General features: G+C 43.6%; 1 protein-coding gene across 1 annotated transcript in view; it reads right to left on the bottom strand.

Annotated features, from left to right (window-relative positions):
- The window catches only part of LOC142657167 (putative ferric-chelate reductase 1), a 43,786-nt gene that overhangs the window by 2,107 nt on the left and 18,625 nt on the right, over positions 1-23,054 (bottom strand). The window contains exons 9-14 of the mRNA XM_075832217.1: positions 20,470-20,582; positions 14,834-14,920; positions 7,676-7,767; positions 3,346-3,404; positions 3,061-3,198; positions 1,607-1,632 (exon numbers count right to left, since the gene is read on the bottom strand). Of these exons, the coding sequence (XP_075688332.1) occupies positions 1,607-1,632; positions 3,061-3,198; positions 3,346-3,404; positions 7,676-7,767; positions 14,834-14,920; positions 20,470-20,582 (515 nt within the window). The remainder of the gene's footprint in view (positions 1-1,606; positions 1,633-3,060; positions 3,199-3,345; positions 3,405-7,675; positions 7,768-14,833; positions 14,921-20,469; positions 20,583-23,054) is intronic.

Genomic DNA, 23,054 nt, shown 5'->3' with positions numbered 1-23,054 from the left:
GCACGGTATGGTGTGGTTATTTGTACACTGTGTGACTGTATACCACACAGAGAGAGGGTGGGCACCAACAGTATACTGCATAGGTCATCAACTAACGTAACACAAGATACTGCACAGGTCATCAACCAACGTAACACCACATCAGATATATAGAAAAACTTTTTTTTTATGTGCATTGCTAAAAAAAAAAAAAAAAAAAGAAGCCCGAAATGTATGAAGTAATAACCACAAACTCCTTCCATCCAGTCGACATCCTTCTCTCCAGAGATGTCTACTCATGCGCCGTCCTGTTCCACAGTGACCACCAGGGTGCGCTAACGAGCTCAGTCCAGACTTAAGGAGCCAAAGCTCACACAGGTGGGAGATTGAGCCGATTGCTCCCAGAGCACCCTTGGCTATAAGAAGGGCTGTGCCCCTTCCTGCAATGCCTGAGTGCTGTTGTCATTATCCTAGTATGTCTAAGCAAATGGTCTCCTAGTGTTTCCCGTTCTTGCTACCTGTATCCCGTGCTATCCTGGTCAAGTACCATGTTGAGCTGAAGTCGTGCTGTGCTGTATACCACGCTTGTTTTGCTACACCACGCCTGGAGCCTGCCTGCTGCCTAGTTCCAGCCGAGCCTGTCTTGCTACTGTCTGAGCTACCACAGGTACACTATACGAACTATAGACTGTGACCTGTGTCCTGTTGGCCAGCTGCCATACCGTCAAGGCGGTATGGCCCAGAGGGTCCACATACCCAACGTGACAAATTATGTCTATTGAAATCTAAAAATTGCCAATTGAGGGTAACACTAGAATTCTTCACTGTACTAGTAGTACTGATACTTAAAGAAACACCACATAAGGCTAGATAGGTGTATGTTCAGATTTACACAATGCAGGTATGGGCCTAGAAATAAAAGTGATTAAAGGCCCTTTTACACAGGCCAATTGTCGGGCAAATGATCGTTCATAGAACACTCATTGCGATAATTGCCCTGTGTAAACAGGGCAGTAATCAGCAGATGAACGAGTAAACATTTGGTTCATCTGCTGATCGTATCGTTTTAAAGTAAAATATTATCGTTGACGGCAGCACACGTGCTGCCGACATAGTAACGAGCACTCGTTCCCAAACTAGCTCCTTGTGGAAAAGAAGCAAACGAGAGCTGATCAATGAGCGGTCTCGTTGATCGGCGCTCATTTACACGTCCCAGGTGTAAGAGGACCTTTACTCTTCTATAAGCAGACTAAAGCTATGTTCAGATGTGTCAGATTTCCAACTGCACACAAAGTGGATTCCCATTGAAATGAATGGGATTTGGATTTCATGCAGACCTCATGCAGATTTGGACGCAGGATCTGCGTGAAATCCGAAATGTGCGGATGGTGCCAAAGGAGGTTTCTAATGATCTATGTCACTAAATTTAAATAGAATGCTATTCAGAATATATTAATATTGCACATCCAACTGTTTCAAAACTACAACACCCAGCACACAAGAATAAGGTGATGGTTTTGGATAGATTTTCTCTTGAAGTACACAAAGTAAGTTAATAAGTGCTGTAGCATCCAAGGAAGTTGTGTAAAATGGCTGTACTTTATAACCAACATATATTATAGCTTACCTTATTCTCAGGATCTTCATATACCTCTGAGAAAAGAAAACCATGACAGTTATTTGTATTTATACATTAATGGTTAATTGTACAAAGTTGGACTTTATTTCTACAGTTTTCAATGGTGCAAAATGGATCCAGAAGAGATCTCCTTTTTTTCGAAGGCTGCATGTTCTGAGACAACCTATTTAACCCCTTAAGGACACCGCCAATTTTCGTTTATTAATTTTAACTTTATTCTTAAATTCAATACGATTACGGAATCAAACTTATATACTTTTTTTGCTTCACTACTTATACAAATAACAATTTGTTAAGAAAAAAATAATTGTTTTGCGCCGCCATATTCTGAGATCCATAATTTTTTTTCCGACTAGTTAAAAAACGTGATATTTTAATAGTTTGACTTTTACGGACACGGCAATGCCAATTATGTTATTTTATGTGAAAAATTAGAATTATTTTTTTTTACCTTTACAACCGCTCAACAGTACGTCATTTTTAGTCACGGAAGAGGGCGATCGGGGGAGCCCCCTCCCTACTGCTCAGATGCCACGGTTATATCAGGTTATCATGGGTGATAGCGTTTGTAATTGTATCTCCGCTCTGGCTCATAGCGGGGGATCCTGAGCTGGGATCCTCCCTCTATGACGCGGTGTTCAAGGGCCTGCACATGCCGTTACGGCTGAAATTACGGGGATGTTTTCAGGCTGAAACATCCCCGTAATTTCAGCCGTTACGGACGCCCTCGTGTGAACATACCCTTAACATAAAATATGTTTTTAGTATAAGGCTCTAGTCACATCAGAGCCTCACGGAAACCAAACATAATTTATTAAAGTCAATGGGTTCCGTTGAGTGCTGTTAGGGTATGTTCACACGACCTCTTTTCAGACGTAATGGAGGCGTTTTACGCCTCGAATTACGCCAGAAAAGACGGCTCCAATACGTCGGCAAACATCTGCCCATTGCTTGCAATGGGTCTTACGATGTTCTGTGCAGACGAGCTGTCATTTTACGCGTCGCTGTCAAAACACGGCGCGTAAAATGACGGCTCATCAAAAGAAGTGCAGGACACTTCTTGGGACGTTTTTGGAGCCGTTTTCTCATAGACTCTATTGAAAACAGCTCCAAAAACGGCCGTAAAAAACGCCACGAAAACGCAGCGAAAAATGCGAGTTGCTCAAAAAAAGCCTGAAAATCAGGAGCTGTTTTCCCTTGAAAACAGCTTCGTATTTTCAGCCGTTTTTTGCTAAGCGTGTGAACATACTCTTAGTGTCCGTGATGCAATGGCTCCGATACTTCTGTTTTTTCATTCTTCTGTTCCTATGACGGAACAGAGGAACGGAAACATCTAGATCAGATGTGAACAGTACCTGACAAAGCAAACAACACATTTTCTAATTATTTCTAAAGCAGCAAATATTATCAATTTATTAGTAGACATTGATAACATTACTGACCTTTTGTTTTTAGGCGCATGTTGCTTTCCAGGATGATATAGAAGAGGACTTCCCATGCAAAAAATCCTCCCATTACCTTGGGCAGCCATTGAGTCGATGTTGTATCCACAAGAATAAGGCCAAGAAAGATAGCAGCCACTAGGGGTGATGTAAACATGGCATGATAAGTAGCGATAGCAATACATACATTTAAAATAAGTCATATGACACTGCATTCAAAAATAACAAATTAAACTATTTGCTATATTGTTTGATCTTTGCATATTATTCATGTTATTGTCTTACCTGCAAGTATTTTTATTACAATTGCATTTATACTATGTCCCCAGTTGAAGATGAAACGTCTGTAATTACAGAAAAGAAGAAGCAGCTTAATTTCTAGATACATCAGAGCAGCAGATTTTTGGAATTCCTACAAGACCTTCATAAACAAATGTTGCAGTATATACTTAGGGCGCCTAAGTAGTATGTCTTAGGGTACCTCTGCAACAGGACAGAGGTTCTTTGTATGTTTCGTGTAATTTGAAACTGCACAAAAAAAAGTAAAAAATATCCCAGCAATTCTTCCCTTAAAGGCTATGTAAACCTTTGAAAGGGATTTTTTTTTTAAAATAAAAAAGGTCAGTGTGATTGGTGCAACTTTATAAATTCGTTTTTATTAAAGATTTGTTTTACTTTTTGAGATACAGCTGCTTTGTATCCTGTATACAGAACAGCTGTATTGTTCACCAAGACCTGAATCCATCAGTCCTGCAGACCCTACATGTCTCTGACACACAGAATCCACCTGTAATCTATCACATCTAAGTTATGAACTTAGATGTGATGTATAACAGGTGGTTTCTGAATGTCAGAGACGCAGGACCCGCTTTCACTGAACGCGTCAGTCCCGCAGACCTGACAGGAACAGGATTTAGCGAACGATACAGCTGCTCTGTATAGAGAATACAGAGCAGCTGAAACTCAAAAAGTTAAACAAATTTTTTATAAAAAAAATTATAAAAGTTACACCAATCACACCGATTGACCTTTTTATTAAAAAAAAAAGCCCTTTCAAAGATTTACATAGCCCTTAATCTCCTCCGTTCCCTTGGTCTTATTTTGTCTCACATTGTAATTAAAACAGAAAATCAGCCATATACCCTTCCCTCTCATAATTTTAACAATCGTCTGTAAGGCAACTGGCTGCAGCAGGAGTCCTCACTCTCCTTCACCCTGTCTACTAAAGGACACAGATAATTCAGCCCTGCATCCCTTTGCCTTTCAACAGCAAAAAATGGAACAGATCAGCAGTAAATTAACGCTTGTGTTCTCTGCAGGATTTCTACAAGACTTTGTTTCAGGAACATGCAGACTGACAAATAGTGTGATCAAGTGTATTCCCTTTTTATTTTTTTAAAATAATTTCTAGGTTTAGTGTTCCTTTAAAGAGGCTCTGTCACCAGATTTTGCAACCCCTATCTGCTATTGCAGCAGATAGGCGCTGCAATGTAGATTACAGTAACGTTTTTATTTTTAAAAAACGAGCATTTTTGGCCAAGTTATGACCATTTTTGTATTTATGCAAATGAGGCTTGCAAAAGTCCAACTGGGCGTGTTTAAAGTAAAAGTGCAACTGGGCGCGTATTATGTGCGTACATCGGGGCGTTTTTACTACTTTTACTAGCTGGGCGTTCTGACGAGAAGTATCATCCACTTCTCTTCAGAACGCCCAGCTTCTGGCAGTGCAGACACACAGCGTGTTCTCGAGAGATCACGCTGTGACGTCACTCACTTCCTGCCCCAGGTCCTGCATCGTGTCGGACGAGCGAGGACACATCGGCACCAGAGGCTACAGTTGATTCTGCAGCAGCATCGGCGTTTGCAGGTAAGTCGATGTAGCTACTTACCTGCAAACGCTGATGCTGCTGCAGAATCAACTGTAGCCTCTGGTGCCGATGTGGCCGACACGATCTGGTGACAGAGCCTCTTTAAAGAGGACCTGCCATCTCCCCCGACAGTATTCACTAAAATGCATATATGTCCATGAAATAACAGTTCTAGGAGTATCTCTTTATAGAACGTTGTGTTGTTCCTCAGTTTTCCAGGAGGGACAACAATGAATACATTGACAACTGGGTGTTACCACTCTTCTTGTCAATAGGGTGTGTACCCACACAGTCTGACATTATCATTGTTACACTGATTGGACAGTGTAGAGAAATCCTCCCCATTGACAAGAGGAAGGATAACACCCAGTTGTCAATTTAAAAGATGTTCCAGAATTATTATTTCATGGGGAATATAAGTATTTAGTAAAACAGACATGACAGGAGAGCTGACATGTCCGATTTAAGCTTGGACATCTATAAGATGCCAATAAAGGATCAAACTGTGCGTACCAAGACCTTCCACTATACATCTCTTGGAACCAGAGTGGCATCTGGTATCTAGCTAAAAGGAACATACTGCATGGAATCATCATTGCTATCTGTCAGTCAGCTGATCTCAGCCAATCAGCATTACCAGTTGTGCACTCAGAGAAGGAGGAGCAGACTTAGGCCGGGTTCCCACAAGTAGGATACGCTGCATAAAAACCACGCAGCGTATCCGACCTAGAACCCACAGAACATTCCGTCCGAAAAACCGCACCACATTTTTTCAGCCGGGATTTCTACTTCGGTAAGCAGCGTAAAAATAAAAAAAAACACCCATACTTACCTGGGCAGTTGTCATGGTGACGCGTCCCTCCTTTGCCATCCGATCCGGCCTCCCTGGATGATGCTACAGCTCATGTGACTGCTGCAGACTGTCATTGGCTGCAGCAGTCATATGGGATGAAACGTCACCCCAGGAGGCCGGACTGGAGGAAAAAGCAGGGAGTTCTGGGTAAGTATACATTTGTATGAATTTTTTTTCTGGTTTTGATTTTTGCAGCGCAATCGCTGCGATTCCCTTGCAACACTTGGCTTTCTGTTGCAGGTTTTGCATCCCCATTGAATTCAATGGGAAAAGCCTGCAATAAAAAAGTAAAGAAAACGCAGCATATATTGACATGCTGCGGATTTAAATTCTGCAGCGCAGTTAAATTTTATTAACGTTTTCGCTGGGGGTTTTTTCTGCAGCGTGGGCATAAGTTTTTCAAAATCTCATCCACTTTGCTGCTATTGTACAATCTGCGGAATTTCTACACAGAATTTTCTTGCGGAAATTCTGCAGCGTTTACGCTATGTGGGAACCCGGCCTTAGGGCTTATCCACATGTAACGGAATTGCTGCATATTTTCCATCCGTAATTACGGACGGAAAATATGCAGCAGAATACAGTATCAGCAAACTGGGTGTAATTTAACAAATGTCATCCACACGCTGCAGAAAATTTTTGTCCAGAAACTCTCCTATGGTGCATACTTTTAGTTCCGCAGCATGTCAATTATTGCTGCGGAAAGTGGACTGATTTGCTGCATTTTCTGATAGACTGTGTAATTGGCTGCGTAATTGGAAATGACATCACAGGAAGAAGAAATATCACCATCACACAGCCTTTGAACAAAATGCACAAGATTGGTTTACAATTTTCCGCAATAAGGCCGGATTCGCACGAGCGTGTGCGTTTTGCGCGCGCAAAAGGTACATAACAGCTCCGTGTGTCAGCAGCGTATGATGCGTGGCTGCTTGATTTCGTCATTATGACACTCTGTATGTTTGTAAACAGAAAAGCACGTGGTGCTTTTCTGTTTTCATTCATAGTTTTTACTGCTGTTTTTACTGCTGTTGCGGAAGGGCTTCCGTGTGCTGCGCGTGATTTTCCCGCACCCATTGACTTCAATGGGTGCGTTATGCGCGAGAAACGCACAAATATAGGACATGTTGTGAGTTTTACGCAGCGGACACGCTGCGTAAAAATCACTGACTGTCTGAACGGCCCCATTGACTAACATAGATCCGTGCGAGGCGCGTGAAAATCAAGCGCGTTGCACGGACGTAGATCATGTTCGTCTGAATAAGCCCTAAGAGACACATAAAATGTTGGGGATTTTCCACTGCGGATTGTCTGCTAGTTGATGTGGAAATTTTCTGCTGCAATTCCATTACTTGTGGACAAGCCCTAACTGGACTCTCCTCACAATGCTCCTCCCAAATGTCCTTTTCAGCTGGATGAGATGTACAGTCCCAAAGCTCTGGTTCTAGTAGTTGTATAGGGAGTTCTTATGACACACTACACTTTATGAACACTTTAGCCCTAGTTCACACAGAGTTTTTTTGCAGGCAGAAATTTCTTCAGGAATTTTGAGGCAGATTTTGAACTGCCAGCGTTGTTTTAAAGTTTTTTGCCATTTGATTTCAATAGGATGTCAGAGGTGGAAACCGCTCAATGAAAAGCCACACAGGAAAAAAATGGCTCTGCCTCCCATTGAAATTAATTGGTGGTGATTTGGGACGTTTTTTTGCCCCTGATTCCGAAAATAAATAAATCTGTGTGAACGACCCGTATAAATGCCCTGGTCTCATGACAGAGGATAATTTCCTCTCCAGTTTATTTAACTTTTTCATATTCTAGTAATCACAAGAAAATTGAAAGATAAGGCATCTTAGTCTAGAAATAGAAAAATAAGTAACTGCCTAAAAAGTTTTACCTTTTGTCCTTAGGGTCTGGGCGAAAAAAAGCAGCAATGGGTTGGAAGAATGACAATATCATAACTATGCAGCCAAGGACTGGATGGGCTCCCTGTAAAAGAAGATGAAGAGCAGAGTCAGCACGAGTTTCCATCCTCATTACAATACCCCATATGGTCTTGCTTTTTGATCTATAGCTATTCAGAATTTACTATGCTGCATTTGCAGAGCCCCATATTATGTAGATACAGCTCAGCTCAGCCTATGATATTAGATTATGAAGTTATGATAATCATGATTGCATTCAGCCCTCTAACTTTTGTTATATTTATAGAGCTATAGTGTAAAATATTTGCCACTAAGGGTATGTGCACACACACTAATTACGTCCGTAATGGACGGACGGATTTCGGCCGGAAGTCCCGGACCGAACTCAATGCAGGGAGCCGGGCTCCTAGCATCATAGTTATGTACGATGCTAGGAGTCCCTGCCTCGCTGCAGGACAACTGTCCCGTACTGTAATCATGTTTTCAGTACGGGACAGTAGTTCCACGGAGAGGCAGGGACTTCTAGCATCGTACATAACTATGATGTTAGGAGCCCGGCTCCCTGCACTGAGTTCGGTCCGGGACTTCCGGCCGAAATACGTCCGTCCATTACGGACGTTAATGTGCTCGTGTGAACCCAGCCTTATTCCTAGGTTTTTCCATTAGGCTGTCCTGTAAAACAGACCTCAAAAAGGGCTTAGTTTGTGCAAATTTAAATAAAAAGGGTTATTTCTATGTGGTTTGGCGGACATTTCAGGGCAGAATGGGATGGAGCTTAAATCTCCCGCAATTTGTAATTCAATAGTACAGTATGTTTTTGAATATTACTCATTTCACTTTAAAACATTCAAACATTTCTTAAAGGCGTTGTCCACTACCGACAACTGATAACCAGCAGTATATGATTGGTGCGTGTCCGACACCCGGACCCCGCACCGATCATCTGCTCCGGCTGCCTGTGGGCTGACTCGGGTGGATAGGTCATCAGTTATTCGGTTGTGGAAAACCACTTTAAATATAGAATGCATTAGATCTAAATTTAAATTAAAGAGGACCTATCAACTCCTGGTAAACCCTGTGAAGTAACATGAGACCAAATATAAATTCTCTTTCAAATGTAAGTAATTATGAAAAAAAAAAAATGTCCTCTCTAATTTAGTGATAAAAGCTCTGCCCCTTTAAGAAAGAGAACGGACTTCTCCATAGGCAGCAGTGCAGTCAAAGGGGGGAATTTATTTGCACTGACATTTGTGACTTTTCTCACCTCTCTCTTTTGAAAGTGGCAAACAAAGTGAGGCCTCATTTACACGAGCGTATTATACGCGCGTGCGACGCGCGTGCTTTTCACGCGTGTCGTACGCACCTATAAGGGTATGTTCACACGCTGAGAGGCAGTTACGTGTGAAAAGACAGACTGTTAACAGCTGCCTCGTTTCACACGTAAAAGCTCCTCCTCGTAATTTACGAGGCATCTGAGACGCTCGTAAACCTTGAGCCGTGCTTCATTGATTTCAATGAGGAACGGCTCAAATTACGTGGCAAAGAAGTGCCCTGCACTTCTTTGCCGAGGCAGTAAATTTACGGGTCGTCGTTTGACAGCTGTCAAACGACGACTCGTAAATAACAGGTCGTCTGCACAGTACGTCGGCAAACCCATTCAAATGAATGGGCAGATGTTTGCCGACGTATTGCAGCCCTATTTTCAGACGTAAAACGAGGCATTATACGCCTCGTATACGTCTGAAATTTGGCCGTGTGAACATACCCTAATAGTCTATGGGGCTGTTTAGACGATGCGTGAATTTTGCGCAGCGTGAGTGCGTTGCGTAAAACTCACGACATGTTCTATATTCTTGCGTTTTTCACGCAACACGCACCCATTGACTTCAATGGGTGCGTGAAAACAACGCATGCCACACTGACGGTCCTGCGTTGCATGCGCGAAAATCACGCAAGAGCTGTCAAAAGGATGAATGTAAACAGAAAAGCACCACGTGCTTTTCTGGTTACAAACATCCAAACGGAGTGTCAAATTAGAGATGAGCGCACCGAACTTCACCGGGTTCGGCCGAACTCGTTTTAACCGAACCCGGCAAAAAATGTTCGGGTACGCGACGTCAGGAGACAGTCACTGCCCACGGTGCTGAAAGACTTAAACTGTTTCAGCACCATGGACAGTGACTTTCGATCACAATATACATATACGTGTAAAAAAAAAAAGAAGTTCTGACTTACCGATAACTCCCGGCTTCTTCCTCCAGTCCGACCTCCCGGGATGACAATTCAGGCCAAGTGACAGCTGCAGCCAATCACAGGCCAAGCACAGGCTGCAGCCAATCACAGGCCAAGCACAGGCTGCAGCCAATCACAGGCTGCAGCGGTCTCATGGCCTGCCGCGTCATCCTGGGAGGTGGGGCCGGATGACAAGAGAGGGACGCGTCACCAAGGCAACGGCCGGGAGACCGGACTGGAGGAAGCAGGCAGTTCATGGTAAGTGTGAACGTCTTTTTTTATTCACAGGTTGGTGTAGATTGTGATCGGCATTCACTGTCGAGGGTGCTGAAAGAGTTACTGCCGATCAGTTAGCTCTTTCAGCACCTTGGACAGTGACGGGCGTCGACTACCTCATCTCTATGATGGCGGCTGCGCGAAAATCACGCAGCCGCGCATCATACACGGATGACACACGGAGCTGTCAATTGCCTTTTGCGCACGCAAAACGCAGCGTTTTTTTGCGTGCGCAAAACGCACACGCTCGTGTAAATGAGGCCTGAATGGGGGTTAGCTTGGAGGGAAAGCATGACAGAAATGAATGCAAATTAAAGCACAGATCTATAGGCCTGTTCATATCAGGCGTAGATTTACATTTATTGCATTTGGAAAGTTCAAGATACACCAAATTTATTAAGAGGTGTGCACCTCTTAATTAATTTGGAGCATTATCAGTTTAAGACCGTTTTAATACATTTCGCCCATATTTTTGACATTTTGACTGCTCTGTGCAAATCTCCCAAACATAGGCCACAATCAAATGGTAGTAAATTTTTTAATGCCGATTTGGCTGCAAATATCTATGAGCACCACAACAAATCTGCCACATCTGAACATGGCCTTATCATTGTGTGATAGAGACTTTTTTTTCACGCACGCTTCAATATAATTTTTTTCACACATAAGAAAAAACATTATCTAAATATAGACATTTTTATGGTCTAAATTGCATCAAATAATATAACATTTTGGGTCTTATGTGAAGTTATGAACCAGATAGAGCAATGTAGTAAATGTATAAATGCAGATTTATTTATTGAGGCCGGATTCACACGAGTGTGTGCGTTTTGCGCGCGCAAAAAATGCGGCATTTTGCACGCGCAAAAGGCACTTAACAGCTCTGTGTGTCATCACCACGTGGTGCTTTTCTGTTTTCAGTCATAGTTTTACTGCTGTTGCGCGAATCACGCGCGTCCCACGGAAGTGCCTCCGTGTGGTGCGCGTGATTTTCACGCACCCATTGACTTCAATGGGTGCGTGATGCGCGAAAAACGCACAAATATAGGACATGTCGTGAGTTTTACGCAGCGGACACGCAGACGTATATCACGTTCGTCTGAATAAGCCCTTAGTCAAAAATAGAGACAAGGACAAGGTCTAAACCGGGACATAGGGATTTGAGTAAACAGAGGGACACTTTAGAGTTGTGGCTTTGTGAGATTTTTTTCTTCTTGAGCTGGGAGGGTATTTTGTAAGGGGTGGGGGGGGCAGTGAGGCTACGTTCACACAGGGCAGATACCCTGCGTAAAAACACACAGCGTATCTACCCTGGTCGCCTCAGGGAATTCCAGACTAAAAACTGCACCAAATGGTCGTGCAGTATTTCACCTGGAATGTCCGCTGCGGAATACTGCACGAAAAAAAAAAGCATCTCATATTTACGTAGCCATGGCAACGCGTCCCTGTGCCGTCCTGCAGCCCAGCCTACTGGGATGACATTTCATCTCATGTGAGTGCTGCAGCCTGTGATTGGCTGCAGCAGTCACATGGGATGAAACGTCATCTTCAGGAGGCTGGCCTGGACGAAGAAGCACATAATTCTGGGTAAGTATAAGATGTATTTATTTTCAAAAAAACGCAAAATCTGCTATTTGTTTTGGGTTTTACCTCCCTATTGAATTCAATGGGGAAAACCCACAGCAAAAAAGCAGCGATTACGCAAATACATTTGACATGCTGCGGATTAAAAAACCGCACCGTAGGTCAATTTCTGAGCAGATTTTCCGTTTATCATTTACTCAGCGTGTGGATTAGATTTGATTAAATCTCATCCACTCTGCTACTGTATTATGCTGTGAATTTTCCACAACAAAATCCATTGCGGAAAAACTGCAGTATTTACGCTATGTGTGAACTTACCGTGAGGGTATGTTCACACGCTAAACAAAAAACGGCTTTAAAATACGGAGCGGTTTTCAATGGAAAACAGTCTCTGATTTTCAGCAGTTTTTAAAACTACAAACGTTTCTTTGCGGCCGTTTTTGGACCCGTTTTTCTATTGACCCAATGAAAAACAGCTGCAAAAAAAACTCCCCGTCGGCACGAAACGCTGTTTTTCCCATTGAAATCAATGGGCAGATGTTTGGATGTTCAGCTTCCGTATTTTCAGCCATTTTTCGGGGCGTTTACGGCCCGAAAAACGGCTGAAAATAAGTCGTGTGAACATACACAGAGTGTGCAACATGTAAACACATGGGAGGTTTGTGCTGCTATATTACTTCATGTTAGATGCAACAGTTCATCGAACTAACAAAGAGCGCTTCTTTTTTCTCAGGGCACTGCCGATCATGGTTGTCAAAAAAGTTAAGAAAACTGGCTACAAAGCTATAAGATTTATTAAAAAGATAAAAACATGTATGAGCCATTCTCCTCAGTTGCAGGTGCTGGCTCTGTGTGTATGTACTCAGAGACTCAGATTAACCTTAAGGGTATGTTCACACGCTTAGCAAAAACGCCTGAAAATACGGAGCTGTTTTCAGGAAAACAGCTCCTGATTTTCAGAAGTTTTTTTTAGCTTTTTTTTATGTGTTTTTTACGGATGTTTTTGGAGTTGTTTCTCTATAGAGTCAATGAAAAACGGCTCCAAAAACTTCAAACGTCCCAAGAAGTGACATGCACTTCTTTTTCACGGGCATCTTTTTACATGCAGTTTTTGGAAAACGAGTCGTAAAAAAACACCCCGTCGGAACAGAACGCCATATTTCTCATTGAAATCAATGGGCCGATGTTTGTAGGCGTTCTGCTTCCGATTTTTCAGCCGTTTTTAGGGACATTTGCGTGAACATACCCTAAGGCCCCATGCTTTTGCGGCCGCTATTCCCCCGAAAATCCACGGGAGAATTGCGGCCCTATTAATTGTCCGTGCATGGCCCAGGAGCATGGACCGCAGAAAAAACGGGCATGTCTTATTACGGCCGTGTCCAGGCTCATAGAAAATAATGGATGCGGCCATGTGCACGGCGAGCGATTTGCGGGGGGCTCGCGGGTGATACTCCGCTGCCGGCCGACGCGAAAATCACAGCCGTGCACATGGCTACGGTCATGTGCATGAGGCCTTATTTAGTGTCTGATTCGCGTCTGCAAACAGGCCGTTTTTCATGCATATGACTGTCCGTTTTGTGGCAGTGTGATTTTCGTGTCTCATCCATTTTACTTGTCCATGCTTCTCCTTTGCAAGCACTTCCTGGGTTTTTTTTTCTCTCTGCATTTCTTTAACAACTGATGCGTCAAAAACGGACATCACACGTATGTCGTCCGTGGGCTGTCCGTAGTCTTCACGCACCCATAGACTTTAATGGGTGAGGCTGGTCCGCAAAAAATTTCCAGAAGAGGACATGCGTTGAGTTTTACGCAACATATATACGCTGCGTGAAAAAGAACGAATTAAGGCCTCATGCACACGGCCGCGCCCATAATCACGGCCCGCGATTGCGTACATGGCCGGCCGCCGCGGGACGCATTTTCGTGCCGTGCTCCCATACAAAGTATGGGAGCACTGCCCATAAAAAACGAAAAAGTAGGACATGCTCCATAATTCCTGCCAGAGTTCTATGGCACGGACTCCTATCCGTAGCGGCTAATAGAACAGGGCGAGTCCGTAATTGCGGACCGCAATTACAGAGTTTTTTTTACGGCCGTGTGCATGGGGCCTAAGCCTTTACAAGCAGCTGCATCCTCCTCTATCAGATTAACTCTTTACAAACAGCTGTAGCCTTCTCTGGCAGATTAACTCTTTACAAGCAGCTGTCTCTTTCTCCTCTAGCTGGGCTGCACAATACACAGGGAAATCCTATTACATGGCTGATAAATAACAATATTCTGTATGAAGTAGTTTGCTCTCCTGATTGTAGGTGAGGACATTTTTGCCTGACCTGCATTTTACAGATTTGCTGCTCATTAAGATGCATTCAAGAATTAATTTGCCAGGATTGAGATTCGCTGTTAGTGAATTTGAGAAAAATACGTGAATTGATTCACGCATTGTATTCTATGGACCAGCAAATCAACAAAATGGCAAAACAGGCAAATTGATTTTCTCACCCCGAATCCTGGCCTAAACTCATCACAAGGCTCCACTTTGCCATTTAGATGCTGTATTTAATCAGCCCCCACAGTTGTTATCTCCCATATAAGAAGACCATTTCATAGGATTTTGATCCGCATTTATGGTCCGTAATTGCGGATCAAAATACTGATCCATTCATTTCTATGGCCAACGGACACCTTCCCGTATATTTCCAGGAAGGTGTCAGGGCCGTAGAAATCATCCGTAAAAAATAGGACATGTCCTGTTTTTTCATTTTACGGACAGTGCTCTCATACTTTATAATAGGAGTGCGACCAGCAAGTGACTGTCCGCGGCCGGCCGTACCTGTAATCACGGGCCGTCCACACGACTATGGCCATATGAAGGGGGCCTAATACTGAGGGAAATCACCTCAGTATTAGAAAAAAAAGTCTTATTTAATCTACTGTAACTTTTTGTGTTTTCTTAGAATCGATAGGTCCTCTTTATACTCTTATTATTATTAATATTATTATTATTCTAATTACTTTACTTTTTGGGAGTAAATACTTACACCACTCCAATCACCAACAGCAGCAAACACCATGATAAATGCTATTATGGTTAGAATCACTGTTAATATCATGAGAAAGAAGTGAACCTGTAAATAGAACACAAGAGAATGGTATTTAAAGCTTTATATGCAATAAAACAATATAATAGTGTCAGCGCAGCAAAGAGACAGGTGATGGGGGAATCAGAGCTCTATTTAACCCCTTCCTGACATCCGCTCTATATATAACCCATTTAAAAGAGGGGGCGGCCCCCTCCGACATCCCATCGGCCACCCCCGATGCCGATAGTTGTCGTGGCAGCCTGGGGGCCTAATAAAGGCCCCCAGGTCTGCCATCTTTGTGCTTTCATTAAGCTCTGCCGAGGCGGGGCTTATTAGGAGCCTACGATATACGGCAATACATTAGTATTTCAGCATAATGTGTGAGCGATCAAAATGGTTCAAGTCCCCTAGGAAGACTAACAAAAAAAATGTAATACAAAAAATGTCATATCCCCCCCCCCCCCAAAGCTATGTAAGAAAATAAAAAAAAACATAACTGGTATCGCCGCATCTACATACGTCCAAACTATTACAATATAACATTATTTAACCCGTACGGTGACCCCGTAAGAAATGTTAAAATATTGAATAAAAAGTGATCAAAAAGTCTTATACACCCCAAAATGGTATCAAAAACGACAGCTTGCGCCGCAAAAATAAAGCCCTCACACCGCTTAATCGACGAAAAACCAAAAAAGAGAAGGGTATGGCTCTCAGAATATGGCGATGCAAAACACATTGACCTGTATCGTATTGACCCGCAGAATAAAGTTAATATGTCGTGTTTACCGCATGATGAACGCCGTAAAAACTAACAAAAAAATACGGAGGAATTATTGTTTTACAAAGACATTTTTTCCAGTTTCCCAGTACATTACATGGTGCAATAAATGGTGCCGTGAATAAATGGGGATGTGAAAAACTACAATTCGTCCCGGAAAAATCAAGCTCTCATGCGGCTACATCAATGGAACAATATTTGGAAGGTAGAGAGGAAAAAGTGAAAATAAAATGAAATAAATAAATAAATAAATAAATAGCTGTGGAGGGAAGGGGTTAACAGAGAACACCCAGAATTTTATGTAAATAAAGTATATTTAAAATCCACTTAACATGTTGCCGCACAGAAGGAGAATGCTCGTCCTGAGCGGCGGGTACTTCGTGCATTAGGACGAGCATTCTCGTCCTGTGTGACAGCCGTCTGTGCTTGCGATCGAGAGCGGGGCAAAGGCTGTAATACACGGCCACGGCCCCGCTCTGACAGCGGAGAGAAGAGACACTTCTTCTCTCCGCCTTTAACCCTTTGAATGCCACGATGAAAGCGGATTGCGGCGTTCAAGGAGAGGGGACTGCACTTTGATCGCATCACAGAAAATAACTGTGACGCGATCAAAGCCCATAACTTGTATGGCCAGACAGCCCAGGGTCCATTTAAGGACCCCAGGGCTGTCTGAACATATTTCCTGTTAGGGCATACTGAGGTATGCCCTAACTGCCCGTGTACAATCACAGTTCACCTTTAAGCCCTGATTATGGCCTGAGTTATTAACCGTTTCCCCAACATGCTTGTAACAGATTACCAGCACCATTCTTCTAGTACTGCTAAGGTTAGGCCTACACTGACAGCTCTGGCACATAGTTACATAGTTACATAGTTACATAGTTTGTACGGTTGAAAAAAGACACATGTCCATCAAGTTCAATCAAGGGATGGGAAAGGGGAAGTGGGATAGGAAAGGGGAAGTAAAAAATTTCTACACATAGCAGTTAATATTTTTTTGTTCTAGGAAATTATCTAAGCCTTTTTTAAAGCCATCTACTGTCCCCGCTGCGACCAGCTCCTGCGGTAGGCTATTCCATAGATTCACAGTTCTCACAGTAAAGAAGGCTTGTCGCCTCTGAAGGTTGAACCTTTTTTTCTCCAGACGGAGGGAGTGCCCCCTTGTTTTTTGAGGGGGTTTTACAAGGAACAGGATTTCACCATATTTTTTGTATGCGCCATTCATATATTTATATAAGTTAATCATGTCCCCCCTTAGTCGTCTTTTCTCAAGGCTAAATAGGTTTAGTTCTTTTAATCTTTCCTCATAACTTAGATTCTCCATGCCCCTTATTAGCTTCGTTGCTCTTCTTTGTATTTTTTCCAACTCCAGGGCATCCTTTCTATGAACTGGAGCCCAGAACTGGACTGCATATTCTAGATGAGGCCTCACTAATGCTTTGTAAAGTGGTAATATTACATCCCTGTCCCGCGAGTCCATGCCTCTTTTGATACACGACAATATTTTGCTGGCCTTTGAAGCAGCTGATTGACACTGCATGCTGAAATTTAGTTTATGATTTACAAGTACACCCAGATCCTTCTCAACAATTGACTCCCCCAGTGTAGCTCCCCCTAGGACATATGATGCTTGCAGGTTTTTCGTACCCAGATGCATAACTTTACATTTATCTACATTAAACTTAATTTCCCAAGTGGACGCCCAAACACTTAGTTTGTTTAAATCTGCCTGCAATTCATGAACATCTTCCATAGTCTGAACTATATTACATAGCTTGGTGTCATCTGCAAAAATAGAAATAGTGCTATTAATCCCATCCTCTATATCATTAATAAATAAGTTGAATAATAGTGGTCCCAGCACTGAACCCTGGGGTACACCACTTATAACTGGGGACCATTCAGAGTAGGAATCATTGACCACAACTCTCTGGATACGGTCCTTGAGCCAATTCTCAATCCAATTACAAACTATACTTTCTAAACCTATAGTCCTTAATTTACCCATTAGGCGTCTATGAGGGACAGTGTCAAATGCCTTTGCAAAGTCCAAAAACACTATATCCACAGCGGCCCCTCTGTCTAGGCTTCTGCTTACCTCTTCATAAAAACAAACCTGACCGAGATCAGGCCGTGAAAAACGGTACATGTGTCGGCCGGATTTCCCGGCCCGACCACGGTACAGGTGAACGGGACTCCTGGCATCATAGACATTTATGATGCTTGGAGTCAGTGGCGTAACTACCGCCATAGCAGCCGTAGCGGCTGCTACGGGGCCCGCAGCATGAGGGGGCCCGTGCCACCCGCCGGCACGGGCCCCCCCATGGCCGGAGGCTCCGCTAGCAGCCGCTATGGCTGCTACAGCGCGACGCCACTGAAGGGGTTGTTCCTACAAAAGACATGCATCCCCTATCCACAGGATAGGGGATACATGTGTGATCGCTGGGACGCCAAGCGATAAGGAGAACGGGGGACCGAAAGTCCCCCGAAGTTCTCCATGACAAACCTCGGAATTCCGGGGTCTGTCTGCAGCTCCATAGAAATGAATTGTGCACTGGTCGCGCTTGTGCGCATTCGTGACCAGTGCACCTTTCATTTTTATTGAACTGTGCAGACTCCGGAAGTCTGAGGTTAGTCATGGAGAACTTGGGGGGACTTTCGGTCCCCTGTTCTCCTTATCGCTGCCAGCGATCACACATGTATCCCCTATCCTGTGGATAGGGGATACCTCTCTTTTGTAGGACAAACTATAGGCTTTTTTTGGGGGGGGGCTATATGACGTTATCTACAGGGGGGACTCTGTGTGGCGTTATCTACAGGGGGGACTGTGTGGCGTTATCTACAGGGGGGACTGTGTGTGGCGTTATCTACAGGGGGGACTCTGTGTGGCGTTATCTACAGGGGGGACTCTGTGTGGCGTTATCTACAGGGGGGACTCTGTGTGGCGTTATCTACAGGGGGGATTGGGGCTGTAAGACGTTATCTACAGGGGGCTGTGTATGGTGCTATCTATAGGGGGTCACTGTGTGGTGGAATCTACAGGGAGGCACTATCTACAAGGGGGAGTTGTGTGATACCCAGCGGAGGGGGGGCCCCAGTCAAAAGTTTGCTATGGGGCCCAGTCTTTCCTAGTTATGCCCCTGCTTGGAGTCCCAGCCTCCCCACGGAACTGCTGTTCCGTACTGTATAATTTAGTTCAGTACGGAACAGTAGTTCCGTCGGGCGGCAGAGCATCATAAATGTCTATGATGATAGGAGTCCCCCTTCACCTGTACTGTAGTCGGGCCGGGAAATCCGTCCGACACACGGACCGTTTTTCACGGCCCAATCTCGGTTGTGTGCAAGAGCTCTGAGACTTTTTGTAGTACTACTGATTGATTTTGGAGCAACAGCTGCAGACCACAAGATTGCATACAACCCAATGTATGGCTTTGTACTGCAGCTGTTCTTTAAAGGGGTTATCCTTGGAGCAAAAATGTCCTCAAAATGAAATAAATGTTGAATATGGGCACACTTACTAATGTACATGCGTTTGCTTTACTGTGACGTTTCCCCGTTTGGCAATACATTGCTGGGTCACCGGAAGTCCTGTAGTCCTTATGCAGTGATGACGCACCGACACATGCCCGCGAGCATTCTCCCCTTCAGATGTGTCGGTGCATCATCATCCCACGTGACGACTAGAGGGCTGGCTTACTTCTACAGAGACATTGAGACAAGTGCCAGCCCCCTAGTGGTCACGTGGGATGATGATGCACCAACACATCTGAAGGGTAGACTGCTCTCTTCTTCAACAGCTGTGTACTGGCATTACCTGGTATTATAGAATGTCGCTTGATAAATTCAATAGCGCATGTTACTCACTGATCCACCAATGAAAAAAAGTTTTATAATTGGGGACACTTGTGGCCTGCATGAGGGGAGTGTTGTGTGTCACAGTGCACCGGTAATACAGAGCGCACAGGTGCGCTAGTGAACAGTACTTGTGGAAGGTGGGGATACACAGAAGATCGAGGAATAAAGTGCATGATGGGATCTATAGTTCACTGAAATGATAAGTCCAGCCTACTATCTAGAAGTCTGTCCGCAGTTACAGCATTACATCAGGGATGGGTAAGGCTGAAATGTGAATTACTGCAGGGAAAGTTGTTAGATGGTTATATAAATATCTTTAAACAGGTTTGTTTTGGGTTTTTTATTTGCTCCCTGGATAACCCCTTTAATAGTTTAAATCAATCAGTACCGCTACAAAAATCTCAGTGTAGCCCTGACCTAAAGTAACAATCTGATGGTGATATTAACAAAGTACAAAACAAAAAAAATAAAAATACTCCCATTTTTTCTATATAGTAAATATAGCCCCAAAATATAAACTGGATTATAATACATTTTTTGCCTATTGTTAAAACTAGTATCTGTCAACATTGTTGGTAATAACTGGTAACACCTCGGTAATTTCCTAGTGTTAGATATATTAGTCATTATTCTGTAAATTAGTAGTAACTATTTGCAAGTAATTTATTGCCTCCATCGCAGGTGATAAGATTTTTGAGCACAGTCACCAAAGTCAGTTTCTGCTTCTGTTCAGGACAAACTGTACTCTACAACATAAACCCATGCACATAAGCACACAATGAACTAAAAAGCTGAAATAGTGCCAGTAGATGGTGAAGCTGAGAGGAAGAAACCGCAATGGAATCAAGAAGAATGATGCAAAAACTGCCCCATAGCCCAAATCATCATACTATAGGATTAAACTCAGAGGAAGAAATGAGATTATTGAATTTCTAGCCGTCATCTCCGTCTACGTCACCTGAAACCATGCAGCCTTCCCAAAGAATGGTTTTCCAGCTGCCCCCTTCATATAACGAGCCATAATCATCCCAATACTCCCAGTGGTCATCCAGGCAATGAGCATGAGGGAACCTGAAAAACAGATCAAACCAACATCTGAGCTCGGTTTCCTTATTTTTTTTTTCATCAAATAATACTATTTGATACAAGGTTTTCCTCCTTCCCTGTACTGGTATCCATTGCTGTTTTGGTGGGAACAAAATGGATGTCTCGGATGCGTGTGTCAATGCTGGTTTTCACAAGAGTTTCTATAATTAGCACTCAGGTCAGAAACCAGATTCTGTCTTAGATGACGAAAGCCTTTTCTTATTTCTTTCTTTGGGCAAGGCTTTCCTGATCTCACAGGATGCGATCGAATCATGCCTCTTAACAAATTTGTCGTATCTTCAGCAGTCCGTGCGCCACTAAGTTAGCTGGTGTCAATTTCTGACATAGTTTTCGCCAGCTTCTACCGTGAATTATAGTAAATTCGTCAGGCAACGTGTGACCCGCCCCTGCTGCAAAGTTTCACCCACTTTTTAAATTTACGAGAGTGGTGGAAACGGCCCAAAAGTCAAAATTTTTGGTACTTTTCAGCCATTTACCAAAGAAAAGTTTATAAACTCCACTAATAAAAGATTATATTTGTAAAAGGGGGTTGACATAATAGTGGGATTCACTGGAATAGTGTCACCCACTCTTACTACCTCCTTTATATCAGGGTCACTAGGGTTATGGCTAGCCTCCCTACCTTTCTCTTGTATTAACGTTAGTCTGCTTGCTTTGCTGATAAGTAAGCATATAAAACTGTATAGTAAATAAAGATAATATTTATTAATACACACAGTAATTACACTTTGATTTGAAATACACCAAACAAAGTAAAAAATCACGGTATAATATCAGTGTATCCCAATACACAACTCAATATGTATTGAATACACTGACACTACACGTGGCACAAGGTATCACAATACTATTCTCTACCACCACCCACTTATCTAAACATACATATAAGTTACGTTGCAATACATACACGCCCACTATTTCTGTCCCACTCCCTCCTAAATATAACGGTCCCTGTACACTATGGTGTAACAAGGGATGTGAAAGATAAAAGGGTTATCAGGGGATAGGCAGGTAAAGGATTAACATTGGGAATGTGCAGGTAGGTAAAGGGTTAACCAGAGATGTGTACCAGGGGGATGTGCAGGTAAAGGGTTAACTAGGGGATGTTCAGGTACGTAAAGGGTTGACGCAGTGGAAAATGGGGCACGAGCTCGTTGTGTAGGGGGAGAAGCAAGGGTTAAGTGTAAGGGGAGAGAAGTAGGAATACTCATTGTCCAGGGGGAGAGAAAGGGTTAGATGCAGCAATTGCTGCATGTAGATACTTAGTCTCGTTGGTGCTGGGAGCGTCCGTGCAGGCAGGAGTCCGTTGGTGGAGCCGGGGAGCAGGAGGCAGGCAGGGCAGGAGAGGAGGTGGAGCTGGGGAGCAGGTAAGTAGCTCGTCGGTGGAGTGGTGAGGGAGGCAGGATCCACTTCTAAGCATACCGGCGCAGGGCTATTTAAACTCTGCCGGTATGCTCGTAACTGGGGGCGAGTGGCCCTCGCGCCCGGCTAACAGGGGTCGGCGCGGTGTTATGACATAACTGGCCGACTCATGAGTATGAGCACCCGCACGGGAAGTTTAATATGGAGACAGGAGATCAAAAGCAGTATCTGCATTGTTTTTACCACAGAGCAAAGCTCTACAGCCCTGGCTCATGAGATATTACACAAAAATAAAAACTAATGAAACTGCCCTGGGCAAAAATGATGATACCCTTAACTTAATATGTTGTCGCACAACCTTTTGAGACAATCACTGCAAGCAAACGATGTGTAAGGCTACATTCACACAAGCGTATCAGATTCACGTGCGTGAATCTGGTCCGTGTGTGTAGCATTATGCATCAGTGTGCTTTTTGAGTGGCATGCGTTATTCACGCACTTGCAAAGCACATCTTTTTTTTCTTATCGAATTGATGCGCAAATCACGCACCGCATACGGATGTGCATCTGCGTGCGGTGCGTGGTTTTCACACACCCATTGACATCAATGGGCGCGTAGGTGCGTGAAAATGCACCAATATAGCACATGCAGTAAGTTTCCCGCAGTGAACTCTCACTGAGTGAAAACCCACGCTTGTGTGAATGGCCCCATTGAGATCAATAGGTCGGTGTGCTGCGCGTGATTTCCATGCGAAGCACCGGACATTGTTCACGTTCGTGTGAATGGGCCCTAACTCTCAATGAGACTTCTGCACCTGTCCACGGGTATTTTGGCCCATTCCTCATGAGGATACTGCTGTCTCAGGTTTGAAGGTGCCTTCTCCAGACTGCATGTTTCAGCTCCTGCTACAGAAGTTCAATAGGATTTAGATCAGGGCTCCTAGAAGGCCACTCCAGAATAGTCCAATGCTTTGCTCTTAGCCAATCTTGGATGTTTTTAGCTGCGCGTTTTGGCTCATTATCTGGTTGGAGGAGCCATGACCTGCGACTGAGACCAAGCTTTCTGACTCTGGG

Source organism: Rhinoderma darwinii, chromosome 7 (genome assembly GCF_050947455.1).
Source record: "Rhinoderma darwinii isolate aRhiDar2 chromosome 7, aRhiDar2.hap1, whole genome shotgun sequence".
NCBI lineage: Eukaryota > Metazoa > Chordata > Amphibia > Anura > Rhinodermatidae > Rhinoderma > Rhinoderma darwinii.
This window is presented reverse-complemented; position numbering and strand designations above follow the sequence as displayed.